The sequence below is a fragment of the Pelodiscus sinensis genome, chromosome 1, assembly GCF_049634645.1.
Source record: "Pelodiscus sinensis isolate JC-2024 chromosome 1, ASM4963464v1, whole genome shotgun sequence".
Lineage (NCBI taxonomy): Eukaryota > Metazoa > Chordata > Testudines > Trionychidae > Pelodiscus > Pelodiscus sinensis.
The window spans coordinates 28,039,205-28,063,722 of record NC_134711.1 but is presented as its reverse complement, the minus strand read 5'-3'; the positions used below and the strand labels follow the sequence as shown (position 1 = coordinate 28,063,722).

At 43.7% G+C, this 24,518-nt stretch overlaps 1 protein-coding gene across 6 annotated transcripts in view; it reads right to left on the bottom strand.

Moving 5' to 3' along the window:
- SLC2A13 (solute carrier family 2 member 13) overlaps nt 1–24,518 on the bottom strand; it is a 350,803-nt gene that overhangs the window by 50,062 nt on the left and 276,223 nt on the right. For all 6 annotated transcript variants that reach the window (XM_006120405.4, XM_075927403.1, XM_075927428.1 and 3 more), the window contains one exon: nt 15,231–15,356. In XM_006120405.4, coding sequence (XP_006120467.1) covers nt 15,231–15,356 — 126 coding nt within the window. The remainder of the gene's footprint in view (nt 1–15,230; nt 15,357–24,518) is intronic.

The window sequence follows — 24,518 nt, the reverse complement described above, 5'->3', positions numbered from 1 at the left end:
GGTGGAGAGGGTGCATTCAGAAAAGTTCTTCCTGAGTTCCCATAAAGAAGGACTAGAGGACACCAAAGGAAAGGAATGGGTAGCAGGCTTCAAACTAGTAACAGAAAGTTGTTCTTTACAAGGCAAAGAGTCAACCTGTGGAACTCCTTGCTGCAGGAGGCTGTGAAGGCTACAACTAGAACAGAGTTTAAAGGGAAGTGAGATCAAGTCATGGAGGTTGGGTCCATGGAGTGGTCTTAGCCAGGGGGTAGGAGTGGTGTCCCTGCCCAAAGTTTGTGGAAGGCTGGAGAGGGATGGCACGAGACAAATGGCTTGGTCACTGTCTTCGGTCCATCCCCTCCAGGGTCCCTAGGGTTGGCCGCTGTCGGCAGACAGGCTACTGGGCTAGATGGACCTTTGGTCTGACCCAGGACGGCCATTGTAAGCTCAGGGCTCAGGGTCGGGGGTCTCAGTGGACCCCCTTGATTTTCATGCACACCTGCTCCTGAGTGGCCAGGCTGGCAGCTCTCCTGCCCTAGACGGCCACTTTCCTGTGCCTAGTGCGGAGATCGTGGACGAGGTCCACGATGTCCGCACTAGCCCAGGAAGGTGCCCGCCTCTTGCGGTCCAGGGCAAGCACCCGGGAGCCGCCAGCCTGGTCCCGGGAAGAGGGGGTAGGCTGGGGGACATCGGGTGGGTGGCTCTGTGCCGTGCCAGGTGCAGGGTCTGCTGGCTGGGTGCTGTCAGGCTTGCACCTGGCACGGGCACCGTAGCCAGCCCGTGCCCCTTTAAGGGCTCCGGGGCCGGGAGGGGGGCATAGAGTTTCCCTGGTGTTGGCCAGAGTGGCCACCAGGGAAAGCTGGGGAGGGCTAGCCTCCCACTAGTTTGAATCAAGTGGCTACACACCCCTTAATTCGAACTAGTTAGTTCGAACTAGGCTTAATCCTCGTAAAATGAGGTTTACCTAGTTCGAACTAAGCGCTCCGCTAGTTCGATTCAAATTCGAACTAGCGGAGCGCTAGTGTAGCGCCTATTAAAGTTAGTTCGAACTAACGTCCGTTAGTTCGAACTAACTTTGTAGTGTAGACATACCCTCGTTTAAAGATAACAGCAGACAAGGGAGCATATTATCAGCAGGCTCTTATGTGTATTATATCTATACAGAGACTGTTTTTTTTTAGCTTTCTCCACCATGAGTTTCATCAGAGATGGGTATGAGAATTTGCATGATCCTCTAGCTACTCTAATATTAATAACAATGAGAATGGAATTGGGAATTCTCTCATGTATTCTGGAAAAGCTGGTTGGATTTTTTTTCTGTTCCTTTGTGTCTCTGGGGAATGCTAAATTTGCTTCTAGAGTTATTTGTTGTTTGTTATTCCCCACATAAGTTTACTAGCATGGCAAGAATAATTTAAAATAAAGACAAGATTAATTTCCTTCATCTCCACCATAAGGGAGCAGAGGACAACTGAAATGTACCAGACCCTCCATATTCCTGAAGGATATGAATTGAAATTCAAGACACAGAGCATTGTCCTTACACTGTTGCAAATGACCGATTTCAACATCTTGGCACACAAATTATTATAACTCAATATTTTACTCATATAAGGCACGATTTGTGGATACTTTATGCTCAGGGCCACTTATTTTCTCCTACTCCACAGCTACTTCAAATGTTACAGAATTTGAAACTGCTCTTATAATTAACAATAAAAACTGCCAGCAAGGCACAAATCTGTCCCTCCTCTCTTCCTTCCCTTCTTCCTTTGTTCTTTTTTCAAATGACTATTCAACAGCATCTTTAAAAGAAGAAAACGATAAATGAAGAAGAGAGAAGGATAGTCTTAAGAAAGGAATGAAATGGAGAAAAGGACAGAAGATTCTACCTGGGAATAGAAACTTTCATTATTACATTATGATTGGGTGGTACTGTCAAAAAGCACTTCAGTGATTAAGGACCACAAATCCCACTGAAAGTCAATGAGGGTATATGTTCCTTAAATCACTTATATGGCTGTGACTATTTTCTTCCACTATTTGATCTGAGGAAGTGGGTCTGGCCCACGAAAGCTCATCATCTAATAAACCATCTTGTTAGTCTTTAAAGTGCTACATAGTCCTGTATTTTGTTTCAGCTACACCAGACTAACACGGCTACATTTCTATCACTTAAATCACGTAGGCATTTTTGAAAATCTCACTTACTGACTTATTTTGATCTAGAATAACAAAGCAATGAATTTCAGAATCACATTTATGTGTTAATTTATAAAAACTTTCCTGTAACCTTCTGGATGGTGAATAGAGTCTCCAATTCACTGGGAACATTCTGCTGCCCAATTAAACCAAAACCAGATTTTCTTCCAGTTTCTCTCAATCCAATAGAATTTATTAAAATTTACGTCCTTTCATTGGGGAATTATCCTACAAAGTTTAATAGAGAATCATAGCCCAGCTTCAGAATTATAGGTAATGGTTCATGAAATCTACAAAAAGGATATTATTTGCTATTAGAGCAGTCAGTAGAATGTGGGCCATCCAAAACAAATAATACTTGAAGGATTTCTAGGACTGGGAATGATCCACATCTACAGAACATATCCATACAATTTCCACATTTTATTTTCAATTTGAGTTTTTGTTGCCACTTTCCTGACCATTTTGGAACTGATCTCTTTTCAAACATTAATGTTGAAGGATAACAAAGAGAATACAATGTTTCACCATTTTCCTGCGTCTAAAATGCATAGAAATACACCAAGGGACTGATCTGAAGCCCCTGATTTCAAAAGGCTTTGGAGTGGATCCTAAATAACTAATGTATGTCATTTCATGGTATTCAAACCTTACACTGTCTCCTCTGGAATGGCTATGAAAGCTTCTAGCACTAGTTTATTATTTCTGTTGAAGCCTTATAACCTTCATAATTTACTTACTACAGCCATTTTTTTCACATGGAACACAGTGTCTTGCCTAGAGTGAACCTGCAGCATTGCAAGACATAAAGCATTTACGAAGACAGTTGAGAAACTCTAGTGACTTGCTGCTGAGGGGTTTAATGAAACAAGGGAAAACAACATTCATAAAAGGCCTTTCCTTCTGTATAATAGCAAATAAAATGCAATACTGTACACAGAAAGATTATGCCTCTTGATTTCATATATGCTGTACATATACACAGACTATATGTGTTTGCTAATTATTAAGTGGCACCTGGCATCTGAGAAACAGACCAAAAAGTGAGGTCTCCTTTGATTTTCTGAAAATGAGACCAAACAAATTAAGAATTAACCAAACATGGACAACATGGTACAAATGTTACCTCACACATTAAGGAAACACAGCATTGCTTTTCCTCGCTTTAGAGACCAACACTCCTTTGTAGCTAAATATCAGTGAATTAGCAAATTAAATATTGTCTTTCTAATACAAACAGATGAGAGAAAATACTATCTTGTTTTGTACTCAAAACATTCTTATACCTTTCAAAAATGTTTCTTGGAACATGAGGCTCTAATGAAAATTATTTGCTATAACAAATAGTTATATATCTTATAGAAGGACAGCATAAGATATTCTACACTTTGAAATGTATTTCCTTTGTTTCCTCCCCTAGGGTATGTCTAGACTACGTGCCTCTGCCAACAGAGGCATGTAAAATAGGCTACCCGACATAGTCAATGAAGTGGGGATTTAAATATCCCCAGATTCTGTAAAATAAAAATGGCCACTGCACTGTGCCGGCTCAGCGGACTGTCGGGAAGCCTTGAACTTAATTCGAACTAATGGAGCGCTTAGTTCGAACTAGGTAAACCTCATTTTACGAGGATTAAGCCTAGTTCGAACTAGCTAGTTCGAATTAAGGGCTGTGTAGCCCCTTAATTCGAACTAGTGGGAGGCTAATCCTTCCCAGGTTTCCCTGGTGGCCACTCTGGCCAACACCAGGGAAACTCTATTGCCCCCCTCCCGGCCCCGGAGCCCTTAAAGGGCCACAGGCTGGCTACACAGTTTGTGCCAGTTGCAAGGCTGCCAGCACCCGTGCCAGCAGACCCTGCACCTGCCACACCATGAGCCAGCCACCCGAGGACACCCAGCCCTCCACTGCTCCCCAGGACCAGCCTGGCAGCTCCCAGGAGCCTGCCCGGGGGCGCAAAATGCGGGCGCCCACTTGGTCAAGTGCGGAGATCGTGGACCTCATTGAGGTTTGGGGGGAAGCCTCCAATGTCCACGATCTCCGCACTAGCCACAGGAACGCGGCCGTCTATGGCCGCATGGCTGCCAGCCTGACAGCCAGGGGCCACCAGTGCAGCCGGGAGCAGGTCCGGTGCAAAATTAAGGACCTGCAGCAGTCCTACTCCCGGGCCTGCCAGCCAGGGGCCGACCCGGAGGCCTGCCCCCACTTCCACGCCCTGGACCGCCTCCTGGGGGCTCATGCCGTCCCTGCCCCCCGGGACGTGATAGACCCCGGGGCAAAGGGCGTGCTCCAGGAGAAGGAGGAGGAGGAGGAGGGCTCTGAGAGCCAGGAGCCTGCCGCTAGCCTGCCCAGGACCCGGGACCCCCGAGGCACCTCACAGAGACGCTCTCCTGTGTCGTCCGAGGCCGGGGAGGCGTCCACATGTGAGTACCATCGTGTTCCCCTTATGTGTATGGGGGGCTGGGGCGAGAGGGAGCCCCGGGACCGTGCGCCTGGAGGCCCTGGAGTCTGGAGGCCCTGGAGGAGCAGGGCCGTGCCCTGCGAGGCCACCTCCAGAGCCTGCTCGACCGCTTCCCATTTTCTCCTCCCCCTGCTCCCCCTTCTCCTCCTGCTCCCCCTGCTCCTGCTCCTGCTTCCTCCACACCCCCCATCCCTCCTGCCCCCCCCTCCACAACCATTTCCCACCGACGCCCCCGGTCCCGCAGTGTGGCGAGACAGGAGAGGCAGCTGGACTCCCACCACTGAGCTTTCCTTTCCCTTCCTCCCTTCCCTCCCCCTTCCAGCTCCCTTGTCCCAGGTTTCCCCCTCCCCTCTCCCACCCTCCCCCCTCCTTCCCCCCACCCCACTTATGTTAAATAAACATACGTTTTTGTTTGAAAAACAGGTGTCTTTATTTTACAGTAGGTAGAGAGGGGAAAGGGGAAGGGGAGTAGGGTGGAAGAAGGCCCCAGTGGGGCACGCAAGGGAGAGGTCAGTCCTCCTCCTCCTCCACCTGGAAGCTCTCCCGCAGGGCTTCCCGGATCCGGACGTCCCCCCGCTGGGCTTCCCGGATGGCGGCGGTGCGGGGCTGACCGTAGTGTCCAGCCATGCGGTCAGCCTCAGCCATCCAGGCTGGCAGGAAAGCCTCCCCCTTCCGCTCACACAAATTGTGGAGCACACAACATGCTGCCACCACCGGAGGGATGTTGTGCTCGGCCAGGTCCAGACGGGTGAGGAGGCATCGAAAGCGGGCTTTCAGTCGCCCGAAGGCCCCCTCCACCACGATGCGGGCCCTGGTCAGCCTGGCATTGAAGGCCTGGTGGGAGGGGTTGAGGTGCCCCGTGTAGGGCTTCATCAGCCACGGCTGCAGTGGGTAGGCGGCATCCCCCACCAGGCAGAAGGGCATGTCCACGTCCCCGACCCTGATGTGGCGGTCGGGGAAGAAGGTCCCAGCCTGCAGCCGCTGGCACACGGAGGAGTTGCGGTACACCCGGGCGTCGTGTGCTTTGCCGGACCAGCCCACATTAATGTCCGTGAACTGTCCCCGGTGGTCACACACGGCCTGCAGGATCACAGAGAAGTACCCCTTGCGGTTGACGTACCGGGACGCCTGGTGTTCCGGGGCACGGATGGGGATGTGCGTCCCGTCTATGGCCCCCCCGCAGTTGGGGAAGCCGAGGGCGCCGAATCCCCGGATGACGGCGTCCGGGTCGGCGAGGCGGACCACCCTGCGGAGCAGCACCCGGTTGATGGCCTTGACCAACTGCGGAGAGAGACACAGCAAAGCGCCAATCAGTGGGGCGCCCGGGTGGCTGGGAGCGTTCGTGCCCTGGCAGTGCCCCGCGCCCCACTCCCAGAAGCAACCCCCCTGGCTGCGTGTAGTATGGCCGGGACAGACCGACCCCTCCGGTGCGGGGCACTTTCGCCTCCTCCCGCCCCCCCTTTGTCCCTGGGGCGGCCCATCCCCTCCTTGCAGCCCCCCTTCCCTCCCGGCTCGGTGGCCAACGAGTGCCATACCTGCATGAGCACCGCTCCGACGGTGGATCTCCCCACGCCGAACTGGTTCCCGACGGATCGATAGCTGTCTGGCGTGGAGAGCTTCCATAGGGCGATGGCCACCCGCTTCTGGAGGGGGATGGTGGGCCTCATGCGAGTGTCCCTTCTGCGCAGGGCAGGGGCGAGCCACTCGCAGAGCTCCAGGAAGGTGTCCCGCTTCATCCTGAAGTTCTGGGTCCACTGTCGGTCCTCCCAGCGCTCCAGGATGATGCGGTCCCACCAGTCGGTGCTGGTGTCCAGATGCCAGATGTGGCGGGGCACGCCGGTGCTGGGGAGCCGCCGCGGCTCCTCCATGGCCCCCAGGGCAGCCAGGCGGAGAGGCAGGGGGCTGACGTGCACCAGGTGGTGCCAGGCAGCCTCGAGCCATTGCTGGCAGGCTTGCAGCAGCAAGTCCAGAAAGTGCACCAAAAGGTGCAGGGCGAGCTGTGGCTCCATGTTGCCACCTGCGGCGGCCCCCCCGAAGGGAAGCACCGACACAGACGGGCACAGAGACCAACGCTTTGCTGTCCCTCGGCGAGGTTGGCAAGGAAGCAGGAAAAGCTGAGAACCGTCTGTCCGGGGGGGTCCCTTTAAGCTCGAGCCTCAGATAGCCTCAGACAGCAGCCACACAACGCAACTAGTGACCTGATGCCCTGCCAGAACCAGTTTCAGCTGCCCTTAAATGCCCCCCTGCGTCCAATCAGTGTGGACGCGCTAGTTCGAATTAGCAAAACGCTAATTCGAACTAGTTTTTAGTTCTAGATGCGTTAGTTCGAATTAGCTTAGTTCGAATTAGCGCTGTAGTGTAGACGTACCCTATGTCTCTTCCACCACTTTAGTATCTGAGCACCTCACAACTGATTTTACCTTCATTGCACACCTTTGAGGCAAGGGAACACCCTTATTTTACAAATGAGAATCTGAGGCACAGGGTAGACTGGCTCAGAGTCACATAAACTCAAGTCTCCTGATAACTGGACATCAGACTGTGCTTTGTGAGCTCTTAATTGATTTTATTTCAGCAGCCATTTTAGGGTAACATAAAAAAACCCAACAACAATTCTGCGCCCCCAACTCTCCCATCCATCATCCACCCCAATTTCAAGCATAGATTTCTTTCTTCTCCCACCCCATTTAAAAAAAATCCAGAAATCCATCTCTTCTGCAACAGTCGTGATCAAAAAACCCCCAAACCTGCTTTAAACTGAATTCTTAAAACACATATATGGAAACCTGGTGTTTTATTTTTTAAACTGTTTAAAGTGATATTGCCAAAGTTGACAGGCGTAACAGATCATCTTAATTTTTTTTAAAGGTAACCATTAGTCGATAGATTTTTCAGAGCTAACAGATCAGCATGGTTAAAATACTGGCCACCAGACCATAAATGTGACAAGGGCAGCAGTTTTATTTGTTATTGTGGACTTAATATACACATTTCTTTGTCCTGCTACTCTTCTGGCTCACTCTGTTAGACGTCAGTAGAGAGGATAGTGAAGATTACATTGAAGTTTTCTACATTTCCAGTTATCTCTTAAGAATGTAAGTTGTTAGGATCAGCACAGGAAAAATGAAGTGACTTAATACTCTACCCTTAGAAGAAAGACAGTTTATCAGATAAACTTAAAAAACAACAAATTGTCTGGTAGCGCTTTAAAGACTAACAAAACATGTAGATGGTATCATGAGCTTTTGTGGGCACAGCCCACTTTTTCAGATGACCATTCTTCAGCTTCAGATTGGTCATCTGAAGAAGTGGGCTGTGCCCACGAAAGCTCATGATACCATTTACATGTATTGTTAGTCTTTGAAGTGCTACCAGACTATTTAGGGTTTTTTTAACTTTATCGTGTACAGACTAACTTGGCTACCCCCTGAAGTCTATCAGATGTTAGACTTTATAGTAAAATGTGAAGAACCTGTGAGAGTAAATACTTTTTTCATTCCTATTTTCATATTTTCTTGTATTTTATATATTACTATTCTGCACAATGCATTCACTCAAATGGGACAATATGTCCATGTTATTATTGTGGGAGTGCATGAATAATGGTGATTCCTCCTGTACAGAGATCTGCAGTTTCCAGCTTTTGGCAAATCTGCAATCAGAATGGCTACATTCTCACCAAGTCTCTATTTACTTAATTCAGAAAATATTTTATTCTTATTTCTGAAAATGATCTAATGAGAAAGGAAGGTAATAAAATACTGCTTACTGCAACCTGTTAAGGCTATGGATATTTTACTTGATTGAATAATTAGATTAAGGGTTACATACACTACCCAGAAAGATATCCCTGTGGGGATAGTTAATTAGTTAATACAGTCCTTCTGTGTGTTGGCAATATGGTGGGTCAAGCTAGTCTCTTCAGTTGATTATTCATTCTGTTGTGCTACCATTTTAAAAATACAGAAGCAATTACATTTTTGCCTGAATCTATTAACCTGAGGTCTCTTCAAAAGAAACACATTCCCTGCATTTCGGTTTTTACTAAAATAGCTGGTAAATGCAAATGTACAAAGGGGATTTCTACCTAATATCTCTATGAAGAAATGGAAAGAGACTCTCAGTTTTTAAATATACACACACACATTTTTTAAGAATAAATAAATAAATGTCCTTTAAAAGTGATTCATAGCATATGTATCAGAAGCTGCTATATACATTTTTTTCAGTGGCTTGAAAAACTGAGTTACAATGAGTACCTCACTGTACTGCATATCAAAAAAATACAGGAGGGTCATTTATAAACAGCTCAAGAATACTTTGTTTGTAAATTCCCATCCTCTGAAACTTCTGGGAAAATCTACTATATCTCCATAAAGAAAAAAAAAGTGTTTTATTTGCTTTTCAATATCTTATCTGATATAGAAAACATGGGATGAATTTACAACTTTCCAGAGTATTTATAAAATCTTCTAAGCATTTTTTTCTAAAGTTTCATCCACAGGCAGATAACCAAGATGATCAATAATACTTAAATCTCTTTGAAACTAAACAAACTTTTAAAATATGAATCAGGAATCTATTTAGGATTTCTGGTCTCTCAAAATCTGGTCTCTAACTGTCCAATTTACTTTTTGATGAGCAAGGATACTTTACAAAAATCAGAATAGTGAACTTCCACTCATGGAGGTGTGTGACAATACCCTAAGGCCAACCAACTACTGTACAAAGTAAAATGCACATAGTTCTTGCTAGTGCCTATTTACCTCTAGTGCATAAAGTCAGTCATGCTGATCTATTTCTATCCACAGGCTGACTCTGCCCAGAGCCAATCTTGGGGGTCCCCATGCACAGTCCCACTGTATTGAGGATACAGATGTAACTACAGTCTCATTATTTTTTTCCCTCTAGTTTTTTTTCTTTGTAGAGATAAATCTTTAAAATATAAATGTATTTTGAGCATTAAAAGTCTATCCCTGCAGCCCTCTGGACTGGTGTTGGGGAAAGTGTGTCAATAAAATGCGCGGGCAGAAGTCATGTAGTTTCTGAGAAGACCCTTCCCACACACAAAATTAGTTTGCAGGGATAGGCTGTCTCAGGTGCCTCTGTGAGGACGTGAAGGAGCAGTTCAAGAGAGGCAACATAGTGTGGATTAAGCACAGTTTTGAGAATAATCAGCTCCAAATTCAGAGCTCTCACTTCTCTCGCAGAATATGGCAGGTGATGATCTGCAGATTCCTTCTCCTCTTCCTTCCTTTTACATAAAAATGAATCAGCACCGAACAATCTTGCTACCCAACCTCAAAATATTTGGGCTGGCCCTAGGAACAATGCTGTGATCACTGTACACAGGAGTCAAGAAGGTTGGCGTTGCATGCAAAAATTGTTTTGCAGGCCCATACAAAAATGCCAAGACTTGTGATGTCTATGCTAATGAGTTAGATGAGCTGTTCCTCTATGTTTCACCCTCAAATATACCTGACATATGAGTCATATTTATGTAACAGATCAAACATGCAACATCTTTTGCCTTTTCTCTATGGAAACTCACCCCCCCTCCCTGGCCTCAATTCCTTGCAGTCATCCACGCAGTTATGCTGGCAGCATATTTCTTGTGGCATAGGCTTGGGTTGGATTTATTTTTGTGCAATTCTTTACATCCCCTGGTACCACTGTCTGCCATGGGCTTCCCTATATTTGAGAGAATCAACGTGTCATATTTTTCCTGTAAAAACATTTTGATACTCTAATTGTCTTCTCAGGTCTCCATGGCAACTTCTGCAACATAAACAGCCTTGCTGGCAGTCCCAGGGGACTGAAATCTCTATCTTCCTTTCCTCCACCATACAGATATTCTTGATTTGGAACATACTGTACTTGTGAATAGTTGTCATTCACTGTAAACACACATGCAACGTTATTGCTACAAAATAGAGGCAGAGGAAACATTTAAAAATATCTATAGTATTTTACAGAAATAATCCAAAACATTACAAGTTACAGTAGTGTTATTATGTTTAGGGGTCATTACTGAAGAATAATGCAGGCTTTGTTTTTATTTTTTAAAAAATCACAATTTGTACATGTCATTCTAGGCTTAAATAGTCTGCCAGTCATGCCTTGCATAGGGGAAAAATACTAGTGATTTGCGACTCGGAGTCATACCCCCCCCAGAAAAGACACTGCAAAGAAACTATATGTATGCGCATGAATTGGAGATACTAACAGAGTACAGAATTTCTCTTGGGATCATCTAAACAGCTTTCCATCTTAAACATACATAGGATTCTTAAGGGGACTGTGCCAACATCAATCCAGCTTCAGACAGAATAACTTTGTCAAATAAAGAAAAAAGACACATTTTCAAGCATGCAGAGGAAGGCAATTTCTGACTGTCAGTATATACACACTATATGAGAGCACCATTTTTTAATAAGAAACGAAACATGCAGCTATTAGATACCTATTGCTCTGGATAACAATTTTAGATCTAATTTTCAGTCCTGACTCAAATTTAGTGAAAATTCTTCCTCTTCTCTTTGTATGTATAGAGGTTTTTCTGCACAGTGAGCCCAGGATTGAAGAAACCAGCAAAGGGCTGGATAAATATGCACTGAGGCTAGTTGGAGCCCAGCTCCCTGGGGATTCCCTGTGAATCACCATGCAGCAGGATACTGGGAGCAAATGGTACAAAGCCACTTTTGTGGTCCATGACTGTTCTGTCACGGGTGTATGGGAGAAAGCCTTAGGTCCTCAGGTAGCCACTTGTGATGGAGCAAACTGGCTTCATGCAGAAGGGGTAAAGGCAGCATTCTTGGCTGCAGAAGCCATGCCCCCAACGCTTCAGAGCACGCTCCAACTGCTGCCCTGGTACAAAAGGGAGGAGCCCAGTTCAGTGGGGAGTGGGGAGACTGCTCAGGAGGAAGGATGTGCTGGGTCAGCTTCTGCTGTGGAACAGCATGGAACCTGGACCACCGGAGCTAGAGATGCTGAAGCCCAGGCAAGCACTCAGGTGCCTGTGGTTGCCTTAGGGAGATTGCAGCTGCCACCCAAAGAGCTCTGAGAGCCTGGGAACACCCCAACAGCAGGAGACATGGTAGGAAGTGACCTAGGAAGGGAGAGCCAATGGTATCTCCCACACAAGTGAGGACAGCATGTTTTGGTGGGATTCCCTGCTGACCTGGTTACAAACCACTCTGCCATTGTTAGGGCTCTGGGTTGGGCCCCCCCTTCTTCCCTGGAGTACTGACCACTTGGCCATACAGCCATGTATCTAGCATCTGCTATATACTGACTCTGGTGCTAGGCCATGCTACCTTGCACCTAGGGACTGCTATGTATTGACTCTGGCTACTAGGCCTCACTTTCCTGTTATCTGGGGGCTGCTATATAGGGAATCCTCTGAACTGTCATTCATGTTAAAATTCGACACTTACCAACAAGGACTTAACAAGTCTTTGAACTTTCTCACCCATTACCAAGACAGTTTCCCCAATTATCACCTGTAATACCATTAACTCACAAACATCCCACTCTCCCTAGCTTTAATATCAGCAATTCACAGACACTTACCTTCCTTCCTCCCCCTTCCCACCCCCCCGCATCCCCCTTCTGTTCTGCAATGTGATTTGTCCTTTTCATATTTGTTCATTTTTTTAAATTGTATCCTTTGGTATATATGGTTGTGACTACTTTCTTCCACTATTTGATCTGAGGAAGTGGGTCTGGCCCACGAAAGCTCATCATCTAATAAACCATCTTGTTAGTCTTTAAAGTGCTACATTGTCCTGCATTTTGCTTCAACTGGCCATAAGACCTCATTTTCCTGCAGCCCAGGGGAGCCCCACTGCCTCGGGGGACAGACACCCCTCCCCCAGCTGTGCAGCAGCCATGAGTGAAAATTCTTTCACTTCTCAGCAGGCCCCAAGCTGCTGTGGTGACAGGGGGCTGGGTTATCCGCTCTCCTAGCAGCAGCCTGTGTTCTGAACTCCTCTTCCCCATCCCCACCCCAGAACAATGATTTAAATGAAGAAAAACACAACTTATTTGAGTAAAAGACTAGAGTAATGCCAGGTGAATCTTCTAGTCAGGAATATAAAAGTATACGGGTGCTCAGATTCTTTACAAGATAAACAAGAAAACCGCTTAATAAAGATGTTTGATTTAGCTTGCAATTATTTGTAACCAGTCTGTCTCTATTTATGTCTTACTATATACTATTACGTCTTCCTTACCCACAGAAATTATATTTAAAATTGTAGAGTACATGAAATAAAATGTTGATCCTGAATATGAAGAAAGACCTATTATAACAAATAAAGGAATATGGGCATTATGAGTTCTCCTCTGAAAATCAAGATGGCACAAGCAACAGTGGGGACAGTCAATATGAGCTCCAAAGCATGATTAAGGCACTATAGGTCCAGAGCCAAGATGTGTGGAGTCTGGGACAGTTAACATTCCCACATCACCACTGGCAGACCAGTCTGAGTCCCATCCAAGGTACACTCTGGAGATTAGGTACTGCAGAAAGTTTCACTCAGTCATCTATCCTGACAACACCCAGTGGCCCACACTTTGGTCTATGAGCATTATTTAATCCTGGAGATTGCTCCAGGAAGTTGTCTTGGACAACCACACAGGTTTCTGGACTGAAATTCCAGACTTCACCCTACTTTCTGATCTCTGGTTTCCAACCCCAGGCTGCTTCTGAGTCTTGCTTATCTAATCCAGTTCTAGTGGCTATTCTAGTCCCTACTCACTGAATATTGCCTCATGGCAATCCTTGACTTGTAAATACCAGCCAACTCTACCAAAACCCTGCTCCCTCACCTATGAAATTGTATAGTCTTTATTTTAGATGTAGGTTTTTAACCATACATTTTATTGATCACAAAATTATCCAACTGTTTAAAAAAACCAAGCCTCAGTATGGTGGTACAGCAAAGCAGCGTAAGTGAATAAATATAATATCCCTCAATCTAATGAAATAACATCACTAACCTCTATGCCTGGAAAGGACCAAAAGATTGGACAGAAAATGTTAATGTAGAGAAGAAGGACGATGTCCTTTTTAGAGGCACTTTACACTTTACACTTATTATTTACTTAATTAGTTTGATATTTTCATTTCCTATGTGCCCTGGGCAGTGCGACTCATCATAGCTAAAGCACTTGATTTTGAAGTTGGAGAAAGACAAAAAATAGTTTCAATACAAACTTTAAAAACTTTTCTAAAACTCTGATATGGAACATATAAGCAAGATACATGGTAGTGAGAGAGATGAGGCAGAAAGGCTTTATCAGCAGTCATGGCTGACATATAATTCCCTTGTGGCTTCACATCATCCCAAATGCATGTTGATAAAATCCTCATACCACACTATCTCAAGTTCTTGGTTATAAAATTATTGTCTTATAAAAATTAACATGATACAGAACCTTTCCAAGGGTAGGAAAATACTTTTATACCTCACACAAGAATGTGGTAACTGCTGGCATTTTAGTGGGAACTTCTCTGTGTGTTTACATATATGTTCAGACACAAACATAAGGTATAGAGCAGTGGCAGGCAATCTGCAGCCCATCAGGGTAATCTGAATGTGGGTGAAGGGGAAGAGCGCTGGCCGTCATTTCATATAGCTCCCACTGGCAGGGAACAGAGAACCGCGGGCACTGGGAGCTGTGGAGGGCAAAGCCTGTGGACAGTCGGTGTCAGCCAAAGGTCTCATTACTCGCAATCAGATTACACTGATGGGTTGCCTACCACTGGCAAACAGGGTTGCCACTTTAAATATGTGGGAATCCACATATTTTTCACACATATCGTGCAGCTGACGACATTTTAGACTTGTTCAATTCTGAGTGACTGGGCTTGAAATCTTTGCCTTAATTTTAAAATGTTTGAACAAAGATAAGGTTAAAGACACTTATTTTCAAAGAAAATGAAACTCCATAGCTTCAAACACAACTGGAGGGTGTGGGATGAGGCGTGGGCGTGGGGGGGGGGGGAGGAAAGGAAAAGCAAAGGTAACTATCTCAGAAGAAGAAATCCAAAACAGCAGGGAAATGAAAAGTGCCCTTAGAGGTGGTCCTAGAGATTTGCCACTCTTAGAATAGCAGCACTTAAACATATGTGTGTGTACAGCTGTGTCAATACACAAACAAACCCAGTATATCTTGCCTTTTTAGTCACTTCATCTGTGCAGCACAGAAGTTTGCATAAATAATGTATCCCAAAGCTATCGTTTTATCAGAGCACAAATACTAATTTTTCATCGTTCTTTGCAATTAGTGTTCTAAAAAATCTGATGTGACCTTTAAGTCAACCATCAAAAGTACTTCATTCCTAGACAGCTTTTATTTTTCTTGAAAAATGACATCTACATGAGACCTTTTTCACACTGGAAATGCATACTATACACTATAATTAATTAATATTGTCAAAAATACCAGTCAAAAGATCAGTTTTCTGGAAAGATGTTTAAGAGGACCATTTTCAATGAAAGCATAAGTGCTCACAGCAGTCTGAAATTAAATTTTGATTGAGGCCTGTTATGAATTAAGAGACAAACTCTCAAAATGACATACCTGCCCCATGCTGCTGCCATTGTAGATTCTTTCTTAATCGGGACACATGAGGACTCAACAACATTTGACTTGTTCAGTTTGTAGCAGAGACCACAATCTGGATCTAACATGCATCCATTACAATAACTGAAAAAGATAAAAAGACAGACACGCTGAACAATATTTCCTTAACCTGTACATGTGAAGTGAAACACTTACCAAAGAGTTTGTAGTGAACATGCTGGTTTAAAAGCAAGAAATTGTTTGTCTTTTCTTCTTCTGTGCCACATTCAGGTGAGGGAGTGGTTCTGCTTCCTCTATTAGTACTGTTTGATTAATAAAATAAGGAATACTAAATTGAGAAGTACAGGATCTTTCGAAACGGGGCATTTTTGTCCTGTCTAAATTGCCAGTTTGGTTTTTTTTTCGAAAAGCCCCATTTTGAAAAAAAGCGGCGGCTGCCATTATGCAAATGAAGCGCGGGATATTTAAATTCCTGCTTTATTTGCACTTTTGATGTGTCTAATTTACATCCCTCTGCTGACAGAGGGGTATAGTTTAGACACACCCTTAGTCTTTAAGGTGCTACTAGACTTTTCATTGTACATTCAAACTTTGTATTCCAAAATGCCTATCTTCCATAGGGAAATTAAACCAACAGCAGATTTGGGATATTCAAGAGGTGTATGGCTACAGGTTTAAAACTTTATCTCTCGAAGCCCCTTAAAACTGCCCTCAAAATATTTAAAAATTGCATTTAGATGAGTTTGTAAGGTATGAGGTTGACAGGCACTTAGGGCAAAATTAAGGTTATTACAGTAACCTTAACTGTGTATGTCTCTTCCTCATTAATTTTGAACTTTTTAAAAAATGTGAATGTTACCCTAGAATTTCCGGGCAGTTAATATTCTTAGGCACATTTTCCCTTTATATAACACACAGGCATTTATAACCTTAACTAACTCAAGAAAATATTTTTCCTGGGAATACCACATTAAATCAAATATTTTTTTACAGAATGATATAAACTACATAAAAATGACAGTTTTCAAAGAAAAAAGTAGTAGTAGAAGGATAAATCAACTTTTCTTCACTTATTCTGATAAATAAAGACACACAAATCTAATAATTTGTACAACAGAAATAAAAAACTTTCAGGGAAAAGTCATTTTGAAAGGTAATTTTATCATAAGATTATTTCTTTGACAAAATTTCACAAGAAAAATGTAGCCCTGCAATTATCAATTGCAAAAGGAAACAATTCCGATATTACATTACAGAGTCTTAATTTTATTTTGTTAACTATTATTTGAGGTAGCAGAGGTCAACTGCAAAAACAGTTGACAGGACCAGAAGATTCCAAATAAACCAAGGTAAAGTGTTTTTTTTTTAAATGTACAGGTGTGTGTGTGTGTATGTGTGTGCATCTTCAGATTTCACATATGGTGTATAAAAATTATACTTCTGAAAATGATGCTGTGATGACAACAGAAGGCTATATTGCTGATTTTAACATTGTGATAATACCTTCCATATGATTTTTTAAATGTGAGAAAACCTTCAAACTTCATTTGGGAACATAATTACTGTAGAGACACAGCTATAAACTCATATCATTAAGGCCAATATCCTGGCTTCAAGAGTGTTCAGATCCGGAAACTTCTTCCTAGAAAATATAACTGTAGATATTCTAATAAACCGTATGCTTTGTTACAATCAGTCTGACTGCCATGTATGTACAAATCCACTAAAATCAGTTGCATGCTGGTAGAACTAATCACTTTCTCCCACTCAGTAGTGAACAATTTAAGTTACTTATAATTCAATTATAAGAATAAAAAAATGCAAGAACAAAAGCAAATATCTCAGCATAGTGGTCTCATGGGTAGGGGGATGCCACTCTTCCTCACTACAGGCAAATGGTAAACAACAGTCTATAGCGGGAAACTCCTGGTGGGGGCTGACAGCAATTAACAGTCCATAATGGTAGTTTCTAAGTAGGGCCCTACCAAATTCATGATCCATTTTGGTAAATGTCACTGTCCTAGCATTTTAAACATCTTGTATTTCATGATTACAGATATTTAAATCTTAAATTTCATGGTGTTGTCACAAATCACGAATTAAAAATATAAACGTGTTAAGTCAATGTCTCTCAAACTGGGGATCCTGACCAAAAGGGGATCACAACACTCTTGTGGTGGGGCTCATGGTATTGCAACCATTACTTCTGTGCTCCCATCAGAGCAAAATGGCTGGAGAGTGACAGCTGCTGTTTGGGAGCCCAGCTCTGAAAGCAGCACCACGAGGCACAGCAGTGCAGAAGTGAAGGCGGTATGGTACGACAATACTACCTTTACTTCTCTGCAGCTGCCAATGGCAGTGCAGAAAGATGGCAAAACCATACAATGCGACTCATTTCTGAGCTGCCACTAGCAATGATGCTGCCTTCAAAGCTAGGAATCCCAACCAGCAGTCACCATTCTCCAGCTGCCCAGCTTTGAAGGCACTGTAGAACTTAAGGGTAGCAACAGTCAGATTTCATGGGGGCAGGCCCACTGATGATGAGGAGGGGCAAAGGGGATAATTGCCTTGGGGCCTAGACATTTCAGAGGGCCTGGAGCTCTCAGCTGCCGCTGCTACTGTGACAAAAACTGGAGCCTCTGGCCCTTTAAACCACTGCCAGAATGCTGCACAGCATGTTGCAGGTGGCCCTGAGGGCTGCTGGGGAAGGGCGGGAAGATGTTGCAGTGTGCTCTGGGGCAGCCCTGAGGACTGGCTGCCCCTTGCTCAGACGCCTGGCAGGTCTGTCATTCTCCCTTCACGGGGGAGTCCAGAATTCACAGTCTGTGACATATTTTTCACGGTCATGAATTTGGTAGGCCTGTGGGACATCTTAGGTATCCATCTTTGTCAGATGAACGGGCACTATGGGTTCATTTGGGGTTGCTGCTGCGCCAGGATTGCAAATGCTGGCTCTTGGCACCAGTGTGATCAGCTGCTGCAAGCAGTGCTGCTGCTGCTGCTGGTGGTGGTGTTGGGTCCCCAGCTCTCCAACCACTTGTTGTTGCTTAATCCCAAGCTCTTGGAGCTGCTGCTGTTGCTGCTGAAGCTGCACCGCACACTGCTGTTGTTAGCTCTCAGAAAGTGACTTTGAATCAGAGAACATGGAAGGGACCTGGAGCAGTCATCTAGTCCAGTCCCCTAGACCAAACACTGTCTAGACTATCCCTAACAGGTGTTTGTCTGACTTGCTGTCTCAGTAACCTCCAATGATGGACATTCCACAACCTAGGCAATTTATTTCAGTGCTTAACCACCCTGACAGTTAGGATCTTTTCCCCCCTAATGTCCAACCTAAACCTCCCTTGCCGCAATTTAAACCCACTGGTTCTTGTCCTATCCTCAGAGGTTAAGGAGAATATTTTTTCTCTTTCCTCTCTGTAACACCCTTTTAGATACCTGTTACCATGTACCCTCTCAAGTTTTCTCTTTTCCAAATTAAAACAAACAAACAAACAAAAACAAACAAACAAACAGAAAACACACACAAAAACCCACAGTTCTTTCCATTTCCCTTATAGGTCATGTTTTCTAGATCATTTTTGTTATTCTTCTCTAGACTTTCCCCAATTTGTCCATATTTTTCCTGAAATGTGGCACCCAGAACTTGACACAATACTCCAGTTGAGGCCTAATCAGCCTAGAGTAGAGGGGAAAGAATTACTTCTCATTTCTTACTTATAACACTCCTGCTAATACATCCCAGAATTATGTTTGCTTTTTGTTTTGTAGGAGTGTTACACTGGTGACTCACATTTAACTTGTGGTCCACTATGACCCCCCAGATTCCTTTCCAGATTACTATTTTCCTAGGCAGTTACTTTCCATTCTGTATGTGTGAAACTGATTGTTCCTTCCTAAATGGAGTACTTTGCATTTGTCCATATTACATTTCATCCTACTTACTTCAGACTGCTTTTCCAATTAATTTTATTCCTGTCCTCCAAAGCATTCACAATCCCTCCCTGTTTATCTTCTAGAAACTCTATAAGCGTACTATCGAAGACATTACCTAAATCACTGATGAAGATATTGAACAGAACTGGACCCAGTATTGATCCCTGTGGGACACTAGTTGTTATGCCCTTGCAGCATGACTATGAGTCATTGATAACTACTATATGGGAATGGTTTTCCAATCAGTTTTGCACCCATCTAATAGTAGCTCCATTTAGGTTGCATTTTCATTGTGTGTTTATGAAAAGGTCATACAAGACAGGATCAAAAGCTTTACTATAGTAAATATATGCCATGTTGTGATCGGGTGAACTAAGCCCTGACGCCCCCCTACAGGAAGCCAGAGGCCTTGCCACACCCTATCACAGCGAGAGGAACAGAAAAGAGGTCTTCTAGGCAGGATAGAGTGGCTGCCGCAAAGACAGCCAATCAGGACCCAGCAGACTGGTATAAAAGAAGCTGCTGGGCTAGGGCCTGGCAGTTCCCTCCTGGAGCTTGACCCAGGCAGACCTAAGGGCTGACTGGGAGAAAAGCTGCACTCCGGACAGCTCCGAGTGGGAGATGGACTTCAGACATGGTCAGAACCAGGTTCAGCGGCTGAAGACTAGCTGGTAAATCAACGGCAACCCTTGCAGAACCCTGGACAGGGAGGGCTTGACCACAAGGCCCCCAAAAAAGGGCTGGTCAGAGCAGCTTCCCAGGGAAATGGCCAAGGGAATGTGACCACAATCAATCTCTTTGAGACTCAGCAGTAACTGCTACTTATAGGGTCCCTGGGCCAGGACCCAGAGGAGTAGGTGGGCCTGGATCCCCCATAACCCGCAGCAGCCACAACAGAAGGTAAGAAGAAGCCTGGTCCCAGGCCACATACTGGACGGTTCATCTCCTGCAGACAACTGAGTAGAGAGACTGTAAGACTCCCCTCGGGGCACTTGCAAGAAGGACGGAGCTCTTTACACGTCTACCATACCCCCTGCTCCTTATCTACAAGACTTGTAACCCTGTCAAAGAAAGCTATTAGGTTGGCTTGACACAATGTGTTCTTGACAAATCCATGCTTATTATCATCAGTCTTTCTTCTTTTAGATGTTTGCATATTGACTACTTAATTATTTGTTCCATTATTTTTCCAGGTACTAAAGTTAAGCTGACTGGTCTATAATTCCCCTGGTTGTCTTTATTTATTAGAGAGAGAAGGGGTTCTTTAAGAGCGCTTACAATGGAAATGGTCTTCCAACCTCAGGTCTTTCATGATAGTGACTTTATAACTATTTGCTAACTAGAAAATGTTATGGTACATATAGTATACCACATGTATTTCAGCACAGTGATGTGTCTTACATGTCATGTACGTAAAAGCACAAGTGCACTGCACATCATTGTTTTAGTAGATATCAGTATGGACTCCAGGTATTCTTAAATATCAGCAACAATCCCAAAGAATATTCAAATGTTTGTCAGAGCTGTGTGCAGGGACTCCCAGTGAAGTGTCAAGCACACACTACAATCACTGACATGTATTCAACTCTATCCATAGAGCAGTGGTGGCCCTCAGAGGAACTGTGTGAAGAAAGCTAGTGTGTGATTACAAATTGAAATGTGTGTCCTAAGTGAGTCCCCAGTTTTTAACCTGAAGCCCTGGGAAGGTGATAAAGCAGTGCTGTCTCCCCCGCAGCCTTATACTCATGCTCCAGAATACAACTGGCCCAAAATTCTCCAGTGGGACATTTTTTCATCAGAAAAAGTCAGTATGTCAAAATCACACTTCCACCTTCAAAGTCATATCAGGACCTGGCAAGTTGCGAGACACAACTCTCACGTGCTGAGGTTTCCAGGTTAGTCAGGGCTTGCAGGCTCCAGGTTCCCTTTCAACTTGCCAGGTGGAATGATTAGGAGCCAGGAAGTGCCAAATATTTAAATAGTGAAACCATCTGTGAAATGGAACAGTGCACAGCTCTACCTCATAGAGAGCTGCATATAAGGCAGGATCAGATAGAGCTGCTGCCCCTTAGCTGCAGCTATTCCAATGACTTCATGTTTGTATCACTATCAGGCTACGGGGGGCCATGGGTAGCAAGAGAAGAGCGTTGCTGGCTCTGCCTATAGAGAATGGCTCCCCTCTCCCACACAGCCATCCAGGTTATGAAAATAACCAGTTACAGCTCTCCAATTTCTGTCCCACCCTCTAACTTGTGGCATCAGACAACAGCCGCCTAGGGGCCATACACCAACTGGAACACAGCATCCTCCTGCCACTCCTCTTTGTCCTGACTCACACATGAGGAGAAAGCTACAGCGATTGGCTATAACCAGTAGGGACTCCCTTTCAGCCAGGTGGCAATAAGATGATTCATGGACAGCTATAACCGGGGTCCGTACATTATCTTGATTCCAAGACTGTGGCTATAATAGGGGATTTTTTTAACTGGTGCTACTACGTTCTCATCAGAAAACGAATTAGCCAACAGAATTGACAACCGGCCTAACTTACCATTTTGAAGGACTTTTAAATGCTCAACACGGGGTGGGGGTTTGAATAAAAGTGAAGGGGAGAGATGAAAAAAGAGAGAAGAAGAAGACAAAGAATGGGATGGAGTAATGGGAGAGAAAATCTAGGGAGAAAGGGAATTTTTTAAAAAAATATTTAAAAATTGAAAAGCCATTCACCATTTAGAATACTTGCATCAGATAAAGGCAACATATTACAGCTTTTAAAGAGAACATGATTTGGAACCAGCCCTTATTTTATTATGAAAATTAGCTTTGCAGAATGCTAATGGAAAATCACTTGTGAGACAGCCTATTGGGACCTATTGCGCACAGCTTTTTTGCTACTCAGATAGGATTTTCCCAACTTTAAATAAATAATTTAGTTCCTAGAGATAAAGTGTGACACTATCTCCCTATTCTCCCAGGGTGAAAAGGATTCTGTTACTGTCAGTTTTAAGTCTTGCAATTGCTTTTTTCCTCGCTTTTTTCATTGGTTGGGCTGTTCTGAATTTATATATTGTTAGTCATTACACTTCATGCATGAACTTTCTGCAAAGTCCTTGTCAGCCTGGCTTTTCTATGTGGTTCAGAAACACTTTAATTTGAAATGCAAATTGTACAATGCCTGTTTTTTGTTGCGTGACTTCTGTGGATGTCATTTCTCTTTTTGACAAGTGAATTGTCCAGTTTTTCTTGCTCTGATTCCTCGGTTTTGGGGTTGTTCGGTTTTCATTTATTTTAAAATTTCTGAGTTCTTTGTACAGTTTCTGCTCAATTTTCAATTTTATCATCTGAATTCTCTTATGCTCACCAATCTTTTCCGAAGACTGATTACAAAACAATATTAATATTCTCTTGTAGTCTGTTTAGTAAAATCAAGTCAGGGCCTGAAAATCTATTCTGGTCTTAATAGTTTCCTTCTAATTTGTAATACATTGTTTGTACTATCCCACTACACAGGCAGAGTACATAGTCACCCACCCAGAGGAGAAAGCATGCTGTAAGTAGCAGCAGGCAGTGCTCATGTCACGTAACCTTATTAATACAATTACTTCCCTTAATTACCTCATGCAAGAAATTAGTACATACTTAGTATTTCTGATTATCACTGTGTTGCTTCCAAAGATAACCTAAATCTTGACACTAAATAATTAAATATTTAAATTTAATTAGATTAAATTTCATTAAAAAGCAACACAGGGAGAATGTTAAAGTTGCTCTGTTAAGCAGTCAAAGAGCCAAAAAATCACAGAACTGTTTGGTATGCACAGAAAAGCATCCAGTTATTCAAGGTATCACATTTGTGTTCCTAAAATTATACACAATATTCAGATAATATGTCATGTTTTTTTAACAAAACACATAACAGTGAGGAAGGGGAAGAGTTAAGATTCCAGGTGCACCTGTAATTTTGTCATGTTATTACTTCTAAGTGATTACCTTTGCCATCTTAATGCTTTTAACTTTGTTTTCTGATGAAATTTCCAAGGATTCTTTTTTCTTAAATAATTTCAAACTGGATATTAGATTCAATTGAAGTGCTAGGTTGGAAACCAATGGCCCTGTCCTACACACTTTAAAAGTTCTGCAGAAGGCAGTCTCTCCCCTGTACACCTTAAGGAAGTTGTGCTGTGAAGCTTAAGAGCTGTGTGACTTTTTACCTTATAAGGTAAGGAGACATGTCTAATTCACGGCAAACTTTACAGGGATCTAAGTTCAGTAAAGAGCTTAGCTCCTCCTCAAGGTTAGTGAGCACTTACACCTCCCATTGATTTCAATGGCAGGACAATATGCTCATCTGGATGATACATAGGTTTGCTTTACACCTTATCCTCATTTAACCCCTCTCCAGGTCATCTCCAGGAAACGTGTGCATACCCTTCTCTCAGGCCTCAGCTCCCTTCTGCTTCCTCTCCACTTCCGCAGAATCCCAGCATTCCTCCCTCTCTACCTTCTTCCTATTCTGCTAGCAGCAGTCTCCTTCACATGCCAGTGCTAATTCTGCCACTTCTCTAAGAAAAGTTCATTCAACCCTGGCTTACTTCTGACATCCACTATAAGCCCTAGTTCCCCAATACCATACCACCTACCACAGACTTAGGTACTGACTTTCCAGTTCTCTACTCACATGACTTTCCTACAATCCCGCAAATTCTGAATATATTTCCCCAAGCAGCTGCAAATATTTCCATATGAAATTGTTGATGTTAAAAATGGAAAAGATTGATCCGATCATGATCTATCTCCCTCACGACACAGAATATCACAGAATAATGATGGAGGCTACCATCTGCAAAATGAAACACATGGAACAAGAGAAAGCTGTCATATTAGGTTAGACCATCCAGTTCAAAAGAAACATTAGCCACATAATATATAACAACTCTGAAAAGATTATATAAGGTTAGACATTAAGCTCTTTGGGGTAGGAGCGGTCTTTGTTCATCACCTAGCACAATGGGCTTCTGATCCAGGATTAGGGAATCTAGACTCTGCTGTAATACAAATTATTATTATTGGTTCTTGTTCCCCGCTATACCTTGTCTCTGCATAATTTCATCCACAAAATAAATGTTACTACCACCTCCATGCTGATGACTCTCAGATTTACCTTTTCTACTCCAAATCTGTCTCTGTCTGTCCAACAAAAATCTTGGTCTGTATCTCTGACATCTCCTGATGGAGGTCTAAATGTCAGCTCAGGAGCAACAGGGCTAAAACAGAACTCCCAATTGTCTCACTCCAAGACCCTCTCATTTCTTTTCTTGATCACTGTAGACCTCTCCACCATCCTGCATA